The sequence below is a fragment of the Octopus sinensis genome, linkage group LG1 (assembly GCF_006345805.1).
Source record: "Octopus sinensis linkage group LG1, ASM634580v1, whole genome shotgun sequence".
NCBI classification, from domain to species: domain Eukaryota; kingdom Metazoa; phylum Mollusca; class Cephalopoda; order Octopoda; family Octopodidae; genus Octopus; species Octopus sinensis.
In genome coordinates this window covers 43945167-43966197 of record NC_042997.1, presented here as the reverse complement: position 1 = coordinate 43966197, position 21031 = coordinate 43945167, and the positions used below count along the sequence as shown (strand labels likewise).

Sequence of the window (21031 nt, the reverse complement as noted above, 5' to 3'; positions counted from 1 at the left end):
TTTAGTTACCTAGAAATTATGATAAAAACTGCCGTTCAAACCGAAAAGATCCGACAAAATATTTGGTATTATTTGATCCTTTCACCCACACGATTTTCACTAAAAAAAAGAACATGGATTTTTTTGCGTGGAATCAAGTACGCTGATCTCCTAATCTACTGCAACCCCTTATTTTTGTTCGATAAAAAGGTGGGGTGGGAAACCGGACCCACCCACCCCACCTCATATCCTGGAATCATTGGAAACTTTTTTTTCCGTTGAATGAATTCCAGTGACCTCCTAATATGCTACAAAAGCCTTTTTGGGGTCCGGAAAACGGGGTGGGGCGGAACCCTCGGAAATTTCACCCCTATCCCCATTTTCAAAATTTTTTGCTATTTCTTTCTTTACCCATAATTTTAGATAGTATTTTGCAGAAATACGTTTTCGAGAGAGTGTGGATTACATTAGATTGAAAATTCGAAGAAGTTTAAAAGGAATAAGTGAAACTGTAGAGGTTGGTGGTAACGAAGTGTGTGGAGAGATGGCGAGCGATAAATTCATCTAAAAAAACACGTTAGAGTTTTCGCATGTATGTGTGAAACGAAGTAAAAGTATAATATTAAAACAAATACATCTTTTTCCTATATCTTAAAATTGCTGGATATCTTTATATATAAAAGTGAAGTTGTGTGTCTGTCTCCTACGATTTAGATTCCTAACAACTCCCACATTTTGCGGTGCAGTTTAACCAAAAGCGGGTATCTTTTAGTCGTGATACATATCGAACCCTTCTGGGTATTAGCGCGCGTCTACGATGAGTCTACGATTAAAAAAAAAAAATTACCATCATTTTTTCCCATTTTTAATGCATTTTTTGCTATTATATAAGGGAAGTAACTCTCTAAAAATGCTTATATAGTTATTTCCCTTACAAACCCGAGCAACGCCGGGCGATACTGCTAGTAATATATATAACAATCCTAGGCTGCAGAATAGATTTGAAAAGCTAAAGCATGTTCCCTTTGCAACTTTTGGCGCCGAAATGAGTTTCATTTTTGTGGGGGGGGGAGAGAGAGAGAGAGAGAGAGAGAGTGGGTGACGAAGTTTACCTAAACTTTGAATGGTGTCATATCATAATTATATATATTATTATACATCATCATCATCATCGTTTAACGTCTGCTTTCCATGTTGGCATGAGTTGGACGGTTTGACTGAGGACTGGCAAACCTGATGGCTGCAATAAGGCTCCAGTCTGTTCTGGTAAGCTTCCTACACTGGCGCGGCTGATGACAGTGCCGGCGGCACGTAAAAACCACCATTCGAGCGTGATCGATGCCAGTGCGATCTGACAGGCCCCCGTGCCAGTGGCACTTGAAAAGCACCCGCTACACTTTCGTAGTGGTTGGCGTTAGGAAGGACATCCAGCTGTAGAAAGTTTGCCAGAACAGACTGGAGCCTTATTGCAGCCTCCTGGATTGCCAGTCCCCAGTCAAACCGTCTAACCCATGCCAACATGGAAAGCAGACGTTAAACGATGATGATGATGATGTATAATGGTATATATAATTATGATATATTGTTACCCCATTGAAAGTTCAGGTAAACTTCGTCACCCACTCACTCACTCACTCTTTTTCTTTCTCTTTCTCACATTCTCTCTCTCTCTCTCTCCCTCCCCCCCACACAAAAATGAAACTCATTTCGGCGCCAAAAGTTGCAAAGGGAACATGCTTTAGTTTTTCAAATCTATTCTGCAACCTGGAATTGTTATATATATTATATCCAGCAATTTTAAGAGGTAGGAAAAAGATGTATTTGTTTTAATATTATACTTTTACTTCGTTTCACACATACATGCGAAAACTCTAACGTGTTTTTTTAGATGAATTTATCGTTCGCCATCTCTCCACACACTTCGTTACCACCAACCTCTGCAGTTTCACTTATTCCTTTTAAACTTCTTTGAATTTTCAATCTAATGTAATCTACACTCTCTCGAAAACGTATTTCTGCAAAATACTATCTAAAATTATTGGTAAAGAAAGAAATAGCAAAAAAGTTTTGAAAATGGGGATAGGGGTAAAATTTCCGAGAGATCCGTCCCACCCCGTTTTCCGGACCCCAAAAAAGGCTTTTGTAGCATATTAGGAGGTCATCGGAATTCATTCAACCAAAAAAAAAAAAAAAGGGTCCAATGATTCCGAGATACAGGGCAGTTTCTCACCATCCCTTTTTTGCGAACAAAAAGGATTTACAGCATATTAAGGGGTCAGGGGACTTGATTCCATGCAAAAAATCCAATTTTTTTTTTCCTTAGTGAAAGTCGTGCAGGTAAAAAGATCAATGGGGATGAGGATGAAATTTCCGAGACTTCCACCTCACCCCACCCCGTTTTCCGAACCCCGCAAAAGGTTTTTGTAGCATATTAGGGGGTCACCGGAATTCATTCAACGAAAACAAAAAGAAAAAATTTCCAATGATTCCGGGATTTGGGAGTTGGTTCGGTTCCCTCGCTTTTTTTTTTCCAAACAAAAATAAGAGGTCTGTAGCATATTAGGAGGTCAGGGAACTTGATTCCATGCAAAAAAAATCCAAGTTTTTTTTTTTTCTTAGTGAAAATCGTGCAGGTGAAAGGATCTAAATTTACGAAATATTTTGACAATTTTTTAACACTTTCTATTAATATTTAATCACCAAAAATATGCAATTTTTAAACATCGTATAGTTATGAATGTCTATGCAAGTAAAATAGAAATCAAAAGGGTTCATAAGTAAAAACTGGTTGAGAACCACATGACTAAATTCGGCAAGGCGGTGCTCCAGTGCGGCCGCAGTCCAATAACTGAAGCAAGCAACAGGTTATAGCAAATTTCAATTAAGTCGAGAATTAGTGGAGACAGCTCAAGGGAGATAACCCCAAAGTCCGCTCGAACTAATACTAAGTTTAGTCGCTTGATGGCGTTGGTTGTTCCAGCTGAGTCTTAATTGGTTTCGGTTTTGATGAGGACACTCGGAAAAAAATTAATTAAGTTAATTAAAAGCGAACGTTAAATGAGAAAACCATAAGTTATGGTAAAACTCACCAATTTCCCTCCACCGACTGAAGGTATTCATTGCGAACAGCCTGACGTGGAAGTATTCGTGCAGAAAAAATCTCTTGGATTAGGGAAACTCTATGTTGCAGAAAGGTAATAATTAGTAAATAATTACTAATTACTAAATTGTTTATCTCAAGTTGTTTTTTTTGTTGTTTGTTGTTGCTTTCACACATATTGGGAGAGAGAAAAAAAAAAAGAAAAAACGCTTTATTACATATAGATATCCATATTAACAACTTTTCTTTCCTTCATAAACTTAATAATTTGGTAACTTTTTGTCGATTCCAGTTTTTCGCTTCCAGAATATTTACCTCGTGTTTAGTTCTTTACTAATACTTTGTGTTGTTTCCATCGTTCTCTATAGTTTGATAGGTATTTCTTACACACGTTTTATTAATAGAAGCTTTAGATTGTTCCAGTGAATATACAACAATACACAAAATAGCATGCGTTTATGTAATTAACCGCGATAACAATGAAAGCTTTTATCTCTCGCTATATATATATATATGGTACTTGTATCGCATATATATATATATATATATATATATTCCGCCGAGGTCGACTTTGCCTTTCATCCTTTCGGAGTCGATAAATAAAGTACCAGTTTCGCACTAGGGTCCTTGTTTGTCCCCTCTATGTTTAGCCCCTTGTGGGTAAAAGTCCGTTTCCTTGTTTGATTTTATGTTCTCGTCTCTCGTTGTGTTCTACGTTTATGTGTGGTGTCCTGTACTCATATATATGTATGTATGCATGTATATATACATGTAGATGTAAGTATGTACATATATGTATGTATATATGCATATATTTTATTTATTTATCGCCTTATTATTATATTACTATATGACCGAACGCACGCGTTATTTCTCTATTTCTCTTCTCCAAGTTTATATATATATATATATATATATATATATATATAGGTCTGCTGTAGATTGCATGGTTTTAAGAGTCATTGTTGTCTGTTTCCCCGGTTCCTTGTAATAATATACTTTTGAGTTTACGACCGAAAGAGGAGATGACCCAGCACCCATCCACCCATCCTAACTTCGGATGAGGTGACAACTCCCGACTAGAAATGCTTGCTTTCGCTGTTCCCATCTGTGGTTTCTTGTGTCTCACCTCTAAGCCAAGTCATTCTTATGTTGACTGTCTTGTGATCAATCATCTGTGACCATCCGAGTCATTTTAAAGTAAAACTGGTACAAATTGTCCACTATATTGTTTTGGCGGTAGTGTGCGATATAAAAGAAATTAACCTGCTAAACAATAAGTTTTCGGAGTTGATAGTGAAAAGTAGTATTTAATAATATAATAATGAAATTATTGTATACAGTGCTCAGGTGCACCGCAACTTGTCAGAAAGTGCATATAGAGTACATGCAGTAATGTAATGTAAATTTGCGGACGTATGCTAAAGATGTTGGAAAGATTTGAGAATTTTGAGAGCCTCCTGAGCTCAGTAACCGAGTTGTGAGAAGGAGGCCACATCACGATGTGACTATCTAAAGATATATTATGCAAGATACGGGTTAATGTATTTATATCAACATTTCGTCAGTCTTAGCGCCACACGTGGTAAGATGATAGCCTCATTGATGAAATGCCGACACAAATTGTACTACTTTCCTGTACAACTGCGAAACTCTGCTGAAAGAATTAGTGATTCTACAATAACTGTCCATCACACGTTGAGTTCTGTTTGAATACTAATCAAATTTACCTTATAACACATGTATGAGGTGGGGGATAACCTATGGGTGATATCTTTATATATAAAAGTGAAGTTGTGTGTCTGTCTCCTACGATTTAGATTCCTAACTACTCCCACATTTTGCGGTGCAGTGTGACCAAAACCGGGTATCTTATAGTCGTGATTCATATCGAGCCCTTCTGGGTATTAGCGCACGTCTACGATGAGTCTACGATTTTAAAAATAATTTACCATCATTTTTTTCCATTTTAATGCATTTTTTCGCTATTATATAAGGGAAGTAACTCTCTAAAAATGTCTACGATGAGTCTACGATTAAAAAAAAATTTACCATCATTTTTTTCCATTTTAATGCATTTTTTTGCTATTATATAAGGGAAGTAACTCTCTAAAAATGTCTACGATGAGTCAACGATTTTAAAAAAAAATTACCGTCATTTTTTTTTCATTTTTGATGCATTTTTTTGCTATTTTTGGCTATAACTCTCTAAAAATGCTTATATAGTTATTTCCCTTACAAACCCGAGCAACGCCGCGCGATACTGCTAGTTATGTATATTTTTAAAACAGTTGTATTTCTTCATATGCATACGCTTAAAATCTAATACCTGTGTCTGATTTATACTCTTATATGAAGCGTCAATTGATATTAACTCATAAAAAAGGCGGCAAGCTGGCAAAGTCGTTAACACGCCGGACAAAATACCTTGCGGCATTTCGTCCGTCTTTTCGTTCTGAGTTCAAATTCTGTCTTTCATCCTTTCGGGGTCGATAAAATAAGTACCTGTTGATCATGGGGATCGATGCAATCGACTTACTCCCTGCCCCGAAATTGCTGGCCTTGTGTCAAACTTTTAAACCAATATTACTCATAAAACAAAGGTGCGCATTTTTTTCATTTTGAAATGACACTTCATAAAAATCAGTTGACTTTTACCTATATTTTGAACTACATCTTATGTATTACTAGCAGTATCGCCCGGCGTTGCTCGGGTTTGTAAGGGAAATAACTATATAAGCATTTTTAGAGAGTTATAGCCAAAAAATAGCAAAAAAATGCATTAAAAATGGGAAAAAAATTAGGGTAAATTTTTGTTTAAATCGTTGACTCATCGTAGACATTTTTAGAGAGTTACTTCCCTTATATAATAGCGAAAAAATGCATTAAAATGGAATAAAATGATGGTAAATTATTTTTAAAATCGTAGACTCATCGTAGACGCGCGCTAATACCCAGAAGGGCTTGATATGAATCACGACTATAAGATACCCGGTTTTGGTTAAACTGCACTGCAAAATGTGGGAGTAGTTAGGAATCTAAATCGTAGGAGACAGACAGCACACAACCTCACTTTTATATATAAAGATGAAGTCGAAATGTTTTTTTACATGTGATTAAAAGCATTACTCATTACATTTGAAATGCAGCAGATATTGTGCTTGTCAAACATCGAAATAACCATTTTATTGAATTGCATTAACAGATTCTTGCGTTAACTCTTTGGAATTCAAACCGGTTGTATCTAGCTCAAATATTCTATTTTATGCTAAAGCCAGCCAGATCCAGCCTCTCACACCTACTTTGCAATATCATTCTAAAAATAAACAATTATACCAACAAATCGTGTAGCTACAAGATAATGCATGATTAATTGAAAACAGTGTGAATAAGCAAACATTACATTTGAATGAGTAATCTGAATGCTAAAGTCTTTAATTACTATTTTCATAATGAACTGAAAATATTTTATATTTAATAATTAATATTTAATTTTGGCTGGGTTGACATTTTTAATTTCCCACCCAGACAACTTCCTTGTTTCAGATGAGTGGAAAATGTGTTTCTTATTCATGCTGACATGGAAAAATAAACATTAAAAACCAGTAATGCAATGCAGGGGGGCTCTGCATTGGTAGTTCTCAATTGGGGACCCTATAAGATTTTGGGGGTCCACACAAGCAAAATAGTAATTTGGGAGTATACAGTGATATTTTAAGGGCTCATTCTTTAGATGTATTTATTGCAAGAAACAGCTAGGTTTCTGGCCCCTGAAAAATGTTCTCTCAGTATTGTTATAAACAAATAAATGTGTAAGAAACAAAAAAGGAATCTATAAAACTAGTTTTTAGACATGAAATCGTTATGGGGGTTCACCAGAGTAGAATAGTGAACATAGAGAAAGATGGTTGAGAATCACTGCTGTCCATGGTCACCTGAGCTGTTACATCAACCAAAACATCCGATAAATCAAAACCAATCATCTTAAAAATAAGGCAGAACACAATTGATAATGTACCTCCGGGTGACAGATGAGGTGGTCATGGTTGCAATACTTTCTTTCTTAGGCCTGCTCAGTCAGGCCTTTCAGATTAAAACACAACAATACATCATTTTCCCATATACATCAAACACACTTATCATCATCATTTAACGTCCGTTCTCCATGCTAGCATGGGTTGGACGGTTCGACCGGGGTCTGGGAAGCCAGGAGGCTGCACTGGGCTCCAGTCTGATCTGGCAGTGTTTCTACAGCTGGATGCCCTTCCTAACGCCAACCACTCAGTGAGTATAGTGGGTGCTTTTTACGTGCCAGTCAAGGCGGCGCTGGCAACAGCCATGTTCGGATGGATCTTTTTATGTGCCATCAGCACTGGGATCACAACTACAATTTCTATTGATTTTTTGATCGATTTCGATTTTGCTTGCCTCAACAGGTCTTCGCATTTTGGTCTGTGTTGGCCAAATATTTTCATCTGTGAGTATCAAATGTATGTTTGTGCACTGTTTTCCTTTTGTTGCAGTGTTATATACATGTGGATGCTGTAGAAGATTTATATGGAAAAGCTGGTGTTTTTGTTGTAGGTGCTGCGCAAAGGGGAAACCAACCCATCACTTACTAACATACAAATTCCAGGACTCAACTCCAACCTACTTTTCAACTTTTCCAGGAAAACGTTTTTTATTTTACATATTTTCATCTTTTACTGGGGCACCACCTTGATCCTAGTCCTTACTTTTTGTGAAGGTGCATGGCTCAGTGGTTAGAGGGTTGAGCTTACATTCATAAGGTTGTGAGTTTGATTCCAAGACTGAGCTGTGAGTTGTGTTCTTGAGCAAGATACTTTATTTCATGTTGCTCCAGTTCACTCAGTTGTAGAAATGTGTTGTGACATCATTAGTGCCAAGCTGTAATGGCCCCTTTCCCTTGGATAACATCAGTGGCACGAAAAGGGGACGCTTGTATACATTGGCAACTGTTGGTCTTCTATAAACAACCTTGCCCAGACTTGTGCTTCAGAGGGGAACTTTCCCTAGGTGCAATCCCATGGTCATTCATGACCAAAGTGGGTCTTTACCATTTACCTTTACTTACTTTTTAAAGCCTGGTACTTATTTTGTCATTCACTTTTGCTGAACTGCTACATTACAGAAACAAACAAACCAACACCAGTGGTGAAGAAATGTGTGTGTGTGGGCTTCCATAGTTTCTGTCTATCTAATTCTCTCACAAGGCATTAGTCAGTCCAAAGCTATAGTAGAAGACATTTGCCGAAAGTGATGTGAAGTTGAACTGAACCCAAGACTACTTGATTGAAAAACCTCTTAACCACACAGCCATGCTTGTGCCTAAAAATTTAATTTATCCTCGGAAACACTTAACTTTAAATACATATTCAGTTTTTCATCAAATATGTCATGCTTCTGCAAACCATTATAACTAGAAACCCTTCTAAATGTGTTATTCATCATCATCATCATCGTTTAACGTCCGTTTTCCGCGCTAGCACGGGTTGGACGGTTCGACCAGGGTCTGGGGAGCCAGGGGCTGCCCCAATAATAATAATTCTTTCTACTATCAGCACAAGGCCTGAAATTTGTGGCTGAGAGTGTCAGTTGATTACATCGAACCCCAGTGCATAACTGGTACTTATTTTATCAACCCTGAAAAGATGAAAGACAAGTTAATCTTGGCAGAATTTGAATCCAGAACATAAGAATGGACAAATGCTGCCAACTCACTGCTTTATTAGAATAAGTACAAAAAGCACTACGGAAACCTACAATAGAAATCTTTGTCGAAGGGTATTGTGACATATATGAGAACATTGAGGTATTTGACACATTGGATCTTGTTGAAAAGTTTGATACAGGATCAATATATGTATTCACGGCAGGAGGTGCAGATGAGGGCAGCTGCACCAAATGGCAATTGCTAAAAAGCATTCGTGAAGTAAAATCATGTAGCAACACCAAATGGTGGTGCCCCAGCATGGCCACAGCTTGTGAGCTGAAACTAAATAAAATTGAAATAAATAGGCGCAGGAGTGGCTGTGTGGTAAGTAGCTTGCTAACCAACCACATGGTTCTGGGTTCATTCCCACTGCGTGGCATCTTGGGCAAGTGTCTTCTGCTATAGCCCCGGGCCGACCAAAGCCTTGTGAGTGGATTTGGTAGACGGAAACTGAAAGAAGCCTGTCGTATATATGTATGTCTGTGTTTGTCCCCCTAGCATTGCTTGACAACCGATGCTGGTGTGTTTACGTCCCCGTCACTTAGCGGTTTGGCAAAAGCGACCGACAGAATAAGTACTGGGGTCGATTTGCTCGACTGAAGGCGGTGCTCCAGCATGGCCGCAGTCAAAATGACTGAAACAAGTAAAAGAGTATGTAGAAAGTTGCTCTATTTGCTGGCCTGGCTGTGTGGTAAGAAGCTTGTTTCCCAACCACATGGTTCCAGGTTCAGTCCCACGGCATGGCACCTTAGGCAAGTGTCTTCTACTATAACCTCGGGCCAACCAAAGCCTTGTAAGTGGATTTGGTAGACGGAAACTGAAAGAAGCTTGTTGTGTGTGTATTTATGTGTCTTTGTGTCTGAATTTGCCTCTCCCCACCACCATTGCTTGACAACTGATAATAGTGTGTTTATAAGTCTTTGGGTCAATTTCTTCGACTAAAACCCTTTAAGGTGGTGCTCCAACATGGCCATGGTCAAATGACTGAAACATGTAAGAGAAGGAATGTCAGTATAAGAACCAAGGATGATCTCTTGCTGCAGTTTCTCTAATTAAGTAGTATTAACTATGTCATCATATTTTAGATGATAGACTTAATCCATTGTTGGACGGCTTTAGACTTAATCCATTGTTGGACAGCTTTAGACAAGTCCACAGTGTTGCCAGCAGGTCTCCACATCCGAGGATATCTTCCTCCCACCAGTGTCTGAGGTGCTGAAAAGAGACAATGGGCTGCTCTTCTTCCTCTAAAGCAGTGTTTTTCAACTAGTTTTCACCTATGGACCCCTTTGATTTCTATTTTACTCAGACAGACCCTTCTAGCCATTCAATATTTTTAAAAATCATAAAGGCGGAGAGCTGGCAGAAATGTTAGCCTAGCTTAGGGTCAAATGCTTAGTGATATTTTGTCTGCCTTTACATTCTGAGTTCAAATTCCGCCGAGGTTGACTTTGCCTTTCATCCCTTCGGGGTCAATAAATTAAGTACCAGTTGCGTACTGGCATCAATCTAATCGTCTGGCCTCCTCTCCCAAAATTTCAGGCCTTACGCCTAGAGTAGGAAAAAATATTTTAAAAATCATATATATCAAGATGGCGGTGCCCCAGCATGGCCACAGCTCATGAACTGAAACTAGAATCAATCAATCAATCTTAAATAAATTTTATTAGGAATTGTATTAGAAAATTTTTTTAATATTTTGTGTATTGCAGAAGCATAACCAATTTAAAGCAGATAAATTTTCACAACAAAATCTTACATGGACCCCAGTTGAGAACCACTGCTCTAAACATTAAAAATCTACATGAATAGCATGGCTGAGCTGTTGAGAAGTAGTTACGGGTTCAATCCTACTGCATGGCATCTTGGGCAAGTGCATTTGCACAGCCTCAGGTTGATACAAGCATTTTGTGGGGGAGAATTTGGATAGGCAAAAACTGTATAGAATCTTGTTTGAAGAACTGTGTTTGTAATTCAAAGATTCGACTTTGTCACACTTTGTTGAGAATGACATGGGTTTGTGGATTGTTCGGTCACTTTGGAAGCTAATTCAATGAGCTGGTTGTCCAGGGAACCAAACAACATTATATTCATTGTCTCTACCTCTCTCTCTCTCTCTCTCTCTCCAAGACATAGGGCTACATTCGCTTTTCTCAGCATCTCATTGATAACAACATGTCAGAAGTCATACTAAGATACCAAGTAAAGCTTTTTTCTAGACGAATATTTAAGTAACCCCTATTCTTGTATTGTTTTTTTTAGTCGGCTTTCATGGGTTGGCTATGAAGATAACAAAGGTTTTTCCATAGAATATCCAGCAATATCTGTGCATGGAGTCTCTAAAGACCAGTCAAGTTTTCCTCGTCCTTGTATTTATATGATCATCAACTGCCTTTTAGATGGTAAGTACTCGTTATTTATTAATCCTTAGTAAAAGTTTTCATTGAAATTTTTTTTAAGACAGTATATGTCTTAATTATTGAAAAATTTTAAGTAACCGACCTTATTAGAGTTATCTCCCTTGTTTGGTGTTTTCGGGTTCAAAACCCGTTCAGGAGTTCTTGTCATTTACTTGGATAATCTCGATTCAAGTTTTCGACATTGTTTGAGAAAACAAAGTTATGTCCCTTCGTTTGGAACTTGTCGAAATGGCTACAAGAACAGTTGAAGTGATGAGGATTTGTCATATGACGTCTTTAATGTTTTAATTCAAAACTTTATTCTTTACTTTTCAGACGATGACACAAACAATGAAAACCAATCAGAAGATGATGATGATGATGATTTGACTGAGATACATTTAGTACCTCAGGACTCGGGCACGTGTAAGTGCTAAACGTTTCTATCAAATCAATTAAGTGTTGTTTACGTATAGGCAAAGGTACAGCTTTGTAGTTTGTTTTGTAACAAGATGATGTCAGGTACAGTCCCACATTGTAGCACCATGAGCAAGTCTAAGTGGAAACTGAATGGAAGCCCATTGTATACATATATGCACGTGTTCTATCTGAATGTGAGAATACTTGCATCAATTTTAACATTGCATAGCGTAACTGCATCACTCTGCTCTTTGGAAGATTGTCATCGTTTAACGTCCACCTTCCATGCTGGTATGGGTTGGACGGTTTGACCAGAGCTGGCTGGGCAGGAACCTGCACCAGACTTCTGTGTTTGTTTTGGCATGATTTTTACAGTCGGATGCACTTCCAAACGCCAAACGCTTTACAGTGTTGACTCTATGGGATAAGAAAACACCTTTACTTGAAAAACAAGGTATGGTTGGCAACAAAACGAACACCTGGCCATAATCCATGCTAGCATAGAAAAATGGATGTTAAATGATTGAATACAAAAGATCTTTCAATTGAATTTAAATATTGTTTTTTCTCTCTTGCAGTAAATTTAATATTCCAAACACTTTCAACTTGTTCAGCTCTGCATCCAGATGAAAACCAGCTGATAGATTCTGAATTTGAAGATGTTGACGAGGAAGATGAGAGTAAGAGGACATTCGTTTTTAATATTTACTGTTTTAAAAATATTCTTTTTGTGAGCATAAATCATTTCAACCTGATATTGTCAATGTGATTGGCACTCCATCAGGATGCTGACAAGGGTTCCAGTTGATCCAATCAACAGAGCAACTTGCTCGTGAAATTAACACGCAACTGGCTGAGCACCTCACAGACATGTGTACCCTTAACATAGTTCTCAGGGAGATTTGGCATGACACAATGTATCAAGGCTGACCCTTTGAAATACGAGTACTACTCATTTTCTACCAGCTGAATGAACTGGAGCAATGTGAAATAAAGTGTCTTGCTCAAGGATGCAATGCACCACTGGAAATCGAACTCACAAACCTTACAACTGGTTGCTGAATACCCGTAACCACTAAACCATGTGCCTTCACTCAGTATTGTCAAAATAATGCAAAGTATATTCTTGTAAGATGCATTTGTGCATCTCTAAAGATTTCATATTTATGTTAGTATTCAAAAGAGGATTCACCAGAGAGATTTACTGCTTTTGTCAAGTCCATTGTAGACTTTAAGGCCAGTACTACAAGTTAATAAAATACTTGTAGTGCTTCATCGTCAGTCCATTGCTTACATTGGTAAATTTACTTGCTATAGTATCAAGGTACAGCTAGTCTGACCGGACTACTGTGAGTCTAGTTTCTTAGCAAGTGGTACAATTTAGCAACAGTAGCAGATGATCCTGATTCACCAACCTTTTACCCAGAAACCAAGAACAATTCTTTACTTGACCAGTTGTCATTCTCAGAAATATGGATGGGTGATGGGAAATATTCAATGTAGATGAGGAGCAGCATGGCTGTTCACACACATGCATCATACATATAACTCTGAGCAAGAAGCCCTTTGTCACCAGCAGAAGTAGAAGCTCTCTGAACTTTGCCAGGCTATTTTTATTCTAGCAGCTACACTCTCAGAGGATCCACCCCCACTACTGACTTGGTCACCTAGGTAACAGAAGCTATCAACTACTTCTAGTTTTGCCCCTTAGCATGTGATGGAAGCTGTTTTCTGTGCATTTTCGGTGTTTATTGCCTCCGAGCATTTGCCAGACACAAAAACTATCTTCCCAGTTAACCTTCATTTGATATTGCCGCACCTCTCATGTGTCCATAGCTTACACCAGGTACATCTTATGGAGTTTCTACCTACGCCTTTTCTACTGATCAAGCAGGGCCATCTACCTGAAGAGATTTGTGATTTGTCTGCCCTTCCTACTTATTAAAACTCTGGTTTTTGCTAGATTGACTCTAAGGCCCATCGATTCAACCTTGCTTCCACACCTGAAACTAGTTTTGATAGTGACTCAGCTATTAGAGCAAGGTCATCAGCATATAGATATAATATATCATCATCATCATCATCATCGTTTAACGTCTGTTTTCCACGCTAGCACGGGTTGGACGGTTCGACCGGAGTCTTGGAAGCCGGGGCTGCACCAGACTCCAGTCTGATCTGGCAGTGTTTCTACAGCTGGATGCCCTTCCTAACGCCAACCACTCCGCGGGTGTAGTGGGTGCTTTTTACGTGCCACCTGCACAGGTGCCAGGGGGGGAGTCTGACATCGGCCACGATCAGTTGGTGCTTTTAACGTGCCACCGGCATGGAAGCCAGCCAAGGCGGCGCTGGCATCGGCCACGTTCGGATGGTGCTTTTTATGTGCCACTGGCACAGAAGCCAGTCGAGGCGGCACTGGCAACGGCCACGTTCGGATGGTTCTTTTTATGTGCCACCGACACAGGTATCACAACTACTATTTCTATTGATATTTGTTTCGATGTTCGTGTACATGCACTTAACTCAACAGGTCATATTTATATAATTTCTTTTTTGTCTTGGGATTCACAGTCAAACGGCTGGGTAGAATTGCATGAAAAATTACACAGATGTGGAGAATGATCCGGTGGTGATGCTGGGCTTTGGATTTTTTTCATAGCTCCCATGGTTACCGAGATATTCTACTATAATAATACACTTGTGTTTATGAATGAGAAAGGAAGGGGCGATAGATGAATTAGGAAGGAAGGGGTTATGTCATATTTTTTTTCATAGCTCCCATGGTTACCGAGGTAATCTGCTATAATAATACTTTTTGTGTTTATGAAGGAGTGATGTCATACTTGGTTGTGGGATGATGAAAATTGCATGCTGAAAAAATAAATCAAACAGCATTTCAACTCTGTGAATATATGTGTGTATTTAAGGGGGGTGGTATGTGAATGTGTGCGTGTGCATACGCAATGGAAGTGGGAGGGTTCATCTTTGTTCGCTTAGTATTTGGGTTTATTTTTTTGATTTGGTTCAATCTTGGTTTTTTGGGAGTTTTTTTGTTGGTCAGTTATTTTTAGTGTTTTAACAGAAAAAAGTTATTCTAAAATTGTATTTTTAACATAAGCATGCCCAAACAAATCGAATGCTTACACAGAACAGGTTTTACAGCCAGCCACAGAATCCAAACTGACCGGGTGAAACCGGGCTTAGCTGCTAGTATATATATATATATATATATATATGTATATATATATATATATATATATATATATATATATATATATATATGTATATATATATATATATATATATATATATGTATATATATATATATGTATATATATATATATGTATATATATATATATGTATATATATATATATATATGTATATATATATATATATATATATATATATATATATATATATATAAAAAAAATTAATTAAGGGTAGAAATTGATATTTATCAATTAAAACCAGTGGTCTAGCATATTAAAAAAGAATCCGAAGATTAAAATATTTATATATACCAATTAAGGACTGAACACGAAAAGTGGACAGTCAACATGCTAGATATAGACGTCAAATCGCCATTCTCCACAAAAGATTATGTTCTCAAATTGATTTGAGAACATAATCTTTTGTGGAGAATGGCGATTTGACGTCTATATTTAGCATGTTGACAGTCCACTTTTCGTGTTCAGTCCTTAATTGGTATATATATATATATATAGTGCAGGTGGCACGTAAAAAGCACCCACTACACTCGCGGAGTGGTTGGCGTTAGGAAGGGCATCCAGTTGTAGAAACACTGCCAGATAAAGATTGGAGCCTGGAGCAGCCCCTGGCTCCCCAGACCCCGGTCGAACCGTCCAACCCGTGCTAGCGCGGAAAACGGACGTTAAACGATGATGATTATTTATATACATACATACATTATACATATATACACACACATACACATATATACACATGCATATACTTATATATATAAATACATATATATACATATATATATATCTGTGTGGGTGTGTGTAATACTGTCTTGATAGTGTATGAGTGTTTACCATCCTGCAAGCAGTGTCCTTTGTTTCCAGTGTTCTGTGGAAAGATGTTTGGTCATGGGAATTCCCTTACTTGGAAACAAGTGAAGATTGGCAACAGGAAGGACATCTGGCTGTAGAAAATCTACCTCACATTCCAACCAACCCATGCCAACATGGAAAAGTGCATGTGAAAACAATGATGACCATCATCATCATCATCATCATCATCGTAATTCCAGCTTGTTAGATATAGGCGCAATTGTGGCTGTTTTGTTAGAAGCTTGCTTCTCAGCCATATGCATCTGGGTTCAATCCCACTGCATGGCACCTGAGGCAAGTGTCTTCTACTATAGCTTTGGCCCAACCAAAGTTTTGTGAGTGGATTAGGTAGATAGAAACTGAAAGAAGCCCGTCATACATGTGTGTCTGTCTTTGTGTCTATCTTTGTTATCCATCCCTGCTTGACAACTGGTGTTGGTGTGTTTACATCCCCATAACATAGCAGTTCAGCAAAAAAGACCGATAGTATTAGTGCTAGGCTTAAGAAATAAGTCCTGGGGTCGATTTGTTTGACTAAAACTCTTCAAGGTGGTGCTCCAGCATGGCCACAGTCAAATGACTGAAACAAGTAAAAGAATAAAAAAAACTCTAGCCTCATCCCAGACTTCCACATCCTGCATCTCCCCAAGCTAATAGATACAGCTGATGCTTATCTTCTTTGCTCTTGAGATGTGGAATTGTGACTGGCGGAAGGTTACACGGGTTTGATGTAATACGATTAAGAAATGAACAAAAGTGAATTTAGTCCTTTTGTGTTTGGTTTTTTTAAAGCCCTTACCCAGCAGAAAGGAATATATGTGTTTTGACCGAAATCGTTTTTTTCCATCTCTCGCGAGTTAACTCGTCAAAAGATAGACTCGCCAAAATCGACAGCAAACGAGTTCCTTCATCTAAAAATGGGTTAACTCGTTTCTGCCCAAAGCGGTAATTTAAAATCAATATTATTGAATTAAAATTCATAATAAATAAGGTTTGAAATATACCTCGAAATCACCATTCAAAACATAGTAAAATAAAACAATTAAAAAATATGTCTGAAAAAATACATTTATTTTCAAAATAATTGTTGGGTAAGGGGTTAAAGCCCAAAATAGCTCTTCCAGAATGTAATTGCTTATTTTATTATTTGATAATGTTAAACATTATTTGTCATTTTCTGTTTCAACTTTTGTTCAGCTGATGAAATTGTTGACTACGAGGAGAGCGCCAACAGTCTTTCGAACCTGTCTATCCGAGGCCAAGAAACTCTACAACATCTAGAAAATATTTTTGTAGACAGCAGCCATTCTACAAATGGCGTTTTAACTTCAGGTATTTCTTACCATTCTTACTTTTCAAAGGAATCTAACTTTATATAATTCGCTTTTATTGTACTTTTTTTCTAAACAAACTTTGGAAGTATTTTTGATGAAATATTTCCTTTTAAGTATCTTGTATTTTCTTTTGTTTCATTTCTTTTGGTTTTGGGTAACTACAACCCTGGTATTAGATTTGGCTCACAGGCAAAACACAACTTCAGTCACTTTACACAACCTGAAGTAATATAATGTGGCAAGTCCTCAAGGGATGCAATTATTCTTCCTCTCTATAAAAGAAAGGGAGCCAGAATAGAGTGTGGCAACTACAGAGGCATTGCTCTTCTATCAGCTGCTGGCAAGGTTCTGGCAAGTATTCTTCTTACCCACCTGAATAGGTGGTGTCTTGTAAATTATGTCCTACCTGAATCTCAATGTGGTTTCCAATCTAGAAGAGGAATGATGGATATGATTTTCATAATGCAGGAGAAGTGCTATGAGCAGAATATGGATCTTGTCCAGGTATTCATTGATTTAACCAAGGCCTTTGATACTGAATAAGGCCTCCCTATGGAAAATACTTGGTTAGCCTGGGTGTCCAGATCACTTTGTATCAATAATCAAATCATTTCATGATGGGATGGGGGCTTGGGTCAATGTTTGTGGTGGTATGGTGAGACCCATTCTTGTAGAGAATGGTGTCAAGCAGGATGACATTCTTGCCCCAACTCTCTTTTCTCTGTACTTTGCTGCTACTCTTACTCATGCTTTTGCTGTGGACAGCTCCCCTGGGATATATGTTAGGTATCGATCTGCTGACCATCTTTCTAACCTGCATCAATTCAAAAGTTTTCCTGTCTCTTATTCATGACATTTATGCAAATGACTGTGACTTAGTTACTCATACACTGGATGATATGCAAATACTTGTGAATCGTATTTGTGCTTCTTGCAAGGCATTTGAACTCAGCATTAGCTTGGACAAGACTGGTGTAATGTTCTAGACTGCACCAGAAAACCCATATCTGTGGAACCAAATGTCTTTCAAGCTGCAGAGAACAACTGATTCCTTCAGGTCTCCTGAGTCTTATGCCTGGTCCCAACATGGCATCACAAGGCGAACAAAAATTGCTGTCTACTGTGCATGTGTACTGAAATCGCTCCTTTACTCATGTGGACCCTTTACAAATGTCATGTAATGGTTCTTGAATGCTTCCATCAGAGATGTCTGAGACACATTCTGAATGTTGGCTGAACCTTAAAAACTCCAGATCCACAGGTCCTGAGGAAAGCCAGTATCCTGAGTATTGAGGCAAAGGTGCACAAACACCAGTTACATTGGATTGGATACTTTGTTTGAATGAATGAAAGCAGGATCCCTAAACAGATGCTATTTGGGGAATTTAGTGGAAGGTAATCCCAGCAGAAGTCAAGACTGCAATTTAAGGACCGTGTAAAGTCCTCATTAAAGGCCTGTGAATAAATAAGTACTTATTTATTGGCTTCCCAGACCCCAGTTGAACCGTCCAACCCATGCTAGCATGGAAAGCGGACACTAAATGATGATGATGATGATGATTGTTTTGAATTAATCATGTGTTATCTTATAGCTTCAAGATTTCAATGGTGTGACTGCATATTTTTAGAATGACATTGTAGAATAGGTATGAAAGGCCAGATCTGGCCAATTTGAACATGGAGCAGGTAGAATACTTTGGTTGGATTTGGCCATTTTAAATGCTAAAAGTTTAAGGAATGCATGAATGTTACCACATTATCTTTCTTCTTTTATTAATCTCAAACATTGAATCAAGTCAGAAAGAAAGCTAATCTGTGAATATTTCTTAATTTAATTTTCTTTTCTTCATTATTTCTAGAAGAAAATCAAAATGAAGAACAACCGATGGAATCTGGCCAGTTTGATGATGCAGATATTTGAAAATTTATTCATTTGGTCAACTCATGAACCCATTTCTCTAAATACCCATTAACATTGCTACAATTCATTAAAGAAAACTCTATCAATGGATTTACATCTGCCAAAAACGTTTTTATATTTTTTTTAACCATGACCATCCTTTTCATAGAATCATTAAATAAATAAATTTATTAAAACAAATATGGGAAATATTTTTATTGCAATGCAAAACTGTGAGGCTTTTTACAATAGTCATAAAAATTTATTGGTATAGAAGTTACACTGACCAAACATTATATAACTGTCGTTTCTTTCTGTGTTGGCAAAAATTGGTATATCCAGCCTGTATCACTGACTTGGACAAGCTGTAATGAGAAGCCGACCTTATGAAACATGGCTGGCTGCACTAATAAAAAAAAACTGAAGGTAATTTTTCATTAGGCATTCCATTCAGAACTCCCTGCAGTTCACTGGTTGCTTATGACAGCTGTATTATCATCTCATGACGTATGACTTCTCTACTTCTTTGCATTTATTTCTCAGTCTCACTCAACCACAAGTGCCTCCCGAATGTTACATGATGTCCCTGACAATGATAGATGTCTCACTTCATTTCATAGAAACTCAACACAAATGTCCAGAAATAGAATGGTGATAATTAATGTGAGCTCAGGGTATGCATTTTAGATCATGCTCGGAATATTGTAGATTACTTTGTTTCTGGAACCAGCAAAAACCCTTTGATTTCACTATTAACATTCGGAAGATGAAACTACTCCATTAATTAGACGCAGTTGAAATACTAACCAATCTATAATTCTCAATAATAAGGCGGTGAGCTGTCAGAATCATTAGTACGCCGGATGAAATGCTTAGTAGTGTTTCATCAGTCTTTGCGTTCTGAGTTTAAATTCCACCGAGGTCGACTTTGCCTTTCATCCTTTCGGGGTTGATTAAATAAGTACCAGTTACGCACTGGGGTCGATATAATCGACTTAATCCGTTTTTCTGTCCTTGTTTGTCTCCTCTGTGTTTAGCCCCTTGTGGGTAGTAAAGAAATATATAACTCTCAATAATCAGTTAAAGTTCCTTGTTTACTACTTTACTTTTATAAGCAAGATTACATTACTTTATGACAAGCTATTTTGTGAATGGCTAAAGCCATCTTAGCATTTGTAGACTCCCATGCTAGCATGGAAAGCGGACGTTAATTGATGATGATGATGATGATGATCATTACACAACCATGATCTGATCCAAAAGACTATAATTAATGCTTACAGTGAGCATATGTGGAATATAAATTTGGATAGAATACAAGAGACAAATCAAAATTTTTGACTACTCGTGCATGTTGCTTTTGATAGCTCAGAAAGTAAGACATTAACATCCAGTATAAACTTTCAGCTCAAGTTCAAATAAGTCAGCCATGTTTATGTATTTTTAGTCTGGAGGAAAGCACTCTGACCATAAATCTTGCAGGGCTCCTGAGACCATTGAGCTTGATGCCATTGAAGCTCTGTTTAGACAGTTGCCAGTCAACTCCTGCAGGAGTTGGACAAAGCATATCTCTAAAATTGTCAAGAAGGCCGAGGGTGTCTTGGCATCACTCAGCAAGACTTTTGTTAGCCGCTCTCCAGCCATCTATTTAAAGCTGTATACAACTATGGTACGACCACACTTGGAATTCGCATCATCAGTTTGGAACCCCTATCTTTCTCAGAACATTGACCTCCTGGAATCTGTTCAGAGACGTGCAACCAAACACATACCCTCCATCAGACACCTACCATACTCTGAGCGCCTTGTTTCCCTGGGCATGGATTCACTGAAGCTCTGGCGTCTGGCAATGGACTTGGTAAACACCCACAAAATTATCAACCACCTCACCAACAACAACACTGAACACCTTTAAACACCCACAAAGTTATCAACCACCTCACCAACAACAACACTGAACACCTTTTTGATCTCCATGTGTCCAACACACGTGGACATGCCTACAAAGTCAGAAAACAGCACAGCTCCCATGACTTTCGGAAACATTTTTTCACGCTCAGAGTTGCTGAAGCATGGAACAAACTGCTTGC

The 21031-nt window shown here is 38.0% G+C and overlaps 1 protein-coding gene across 1 annotated transcript; it reads left to right on the top strand.

Moving 5' to 3' along the window:
• The first annotated feature begins 2925 nt into the window (after positions 1-2925).
• Positions 2926-19130, top strand: LOC115217285 (methylosome subunit pICln). Its single transcript, XM_029786931.2, has 6 exons — positions 2926-3173; positions 11076-11215; positions 11549-11638; positions 12211-12312; positions 16905-17039; positions 18901-19130. Exons 1-6 carry the CDS (start codon positions 3055-3057, stop codon positions 18960-18962), a joined length of 648 nt encoding a protein of 215 aa, XP_029642791.1. The 5' UTR covers positions 2926-3054; the 3' UTR covers positions 18963-19130.
• Positions 19131-21031: the final 1901 nt, after the last annotated feature.

Excerpts from the sequence above, each read along its gene's own strand:
- LOC115217285 (XM_029786931.2), top strand. The coding sequence starts at position 3,055 with ATGGTAAAACTCACCAATTTCCCTCCACCGACTGAAGGTATTCATTGC. Across the intron at positions 11,639-12,210 it reads ACCTCAGGACTCGGGCACGT|TAAATTTAATATTCCAAACA; the intron begins GTAAGTGCTAAA and ends TCTCTCTTGCAG. Across the intron at positions 12,313-16,904 it reads TGTTGACGAGGAAGATGAGA|CTGATGAAATTGTTGACTAC; the intron begins GTAAGAGGACAT and ends ACTTTTGTTCAG.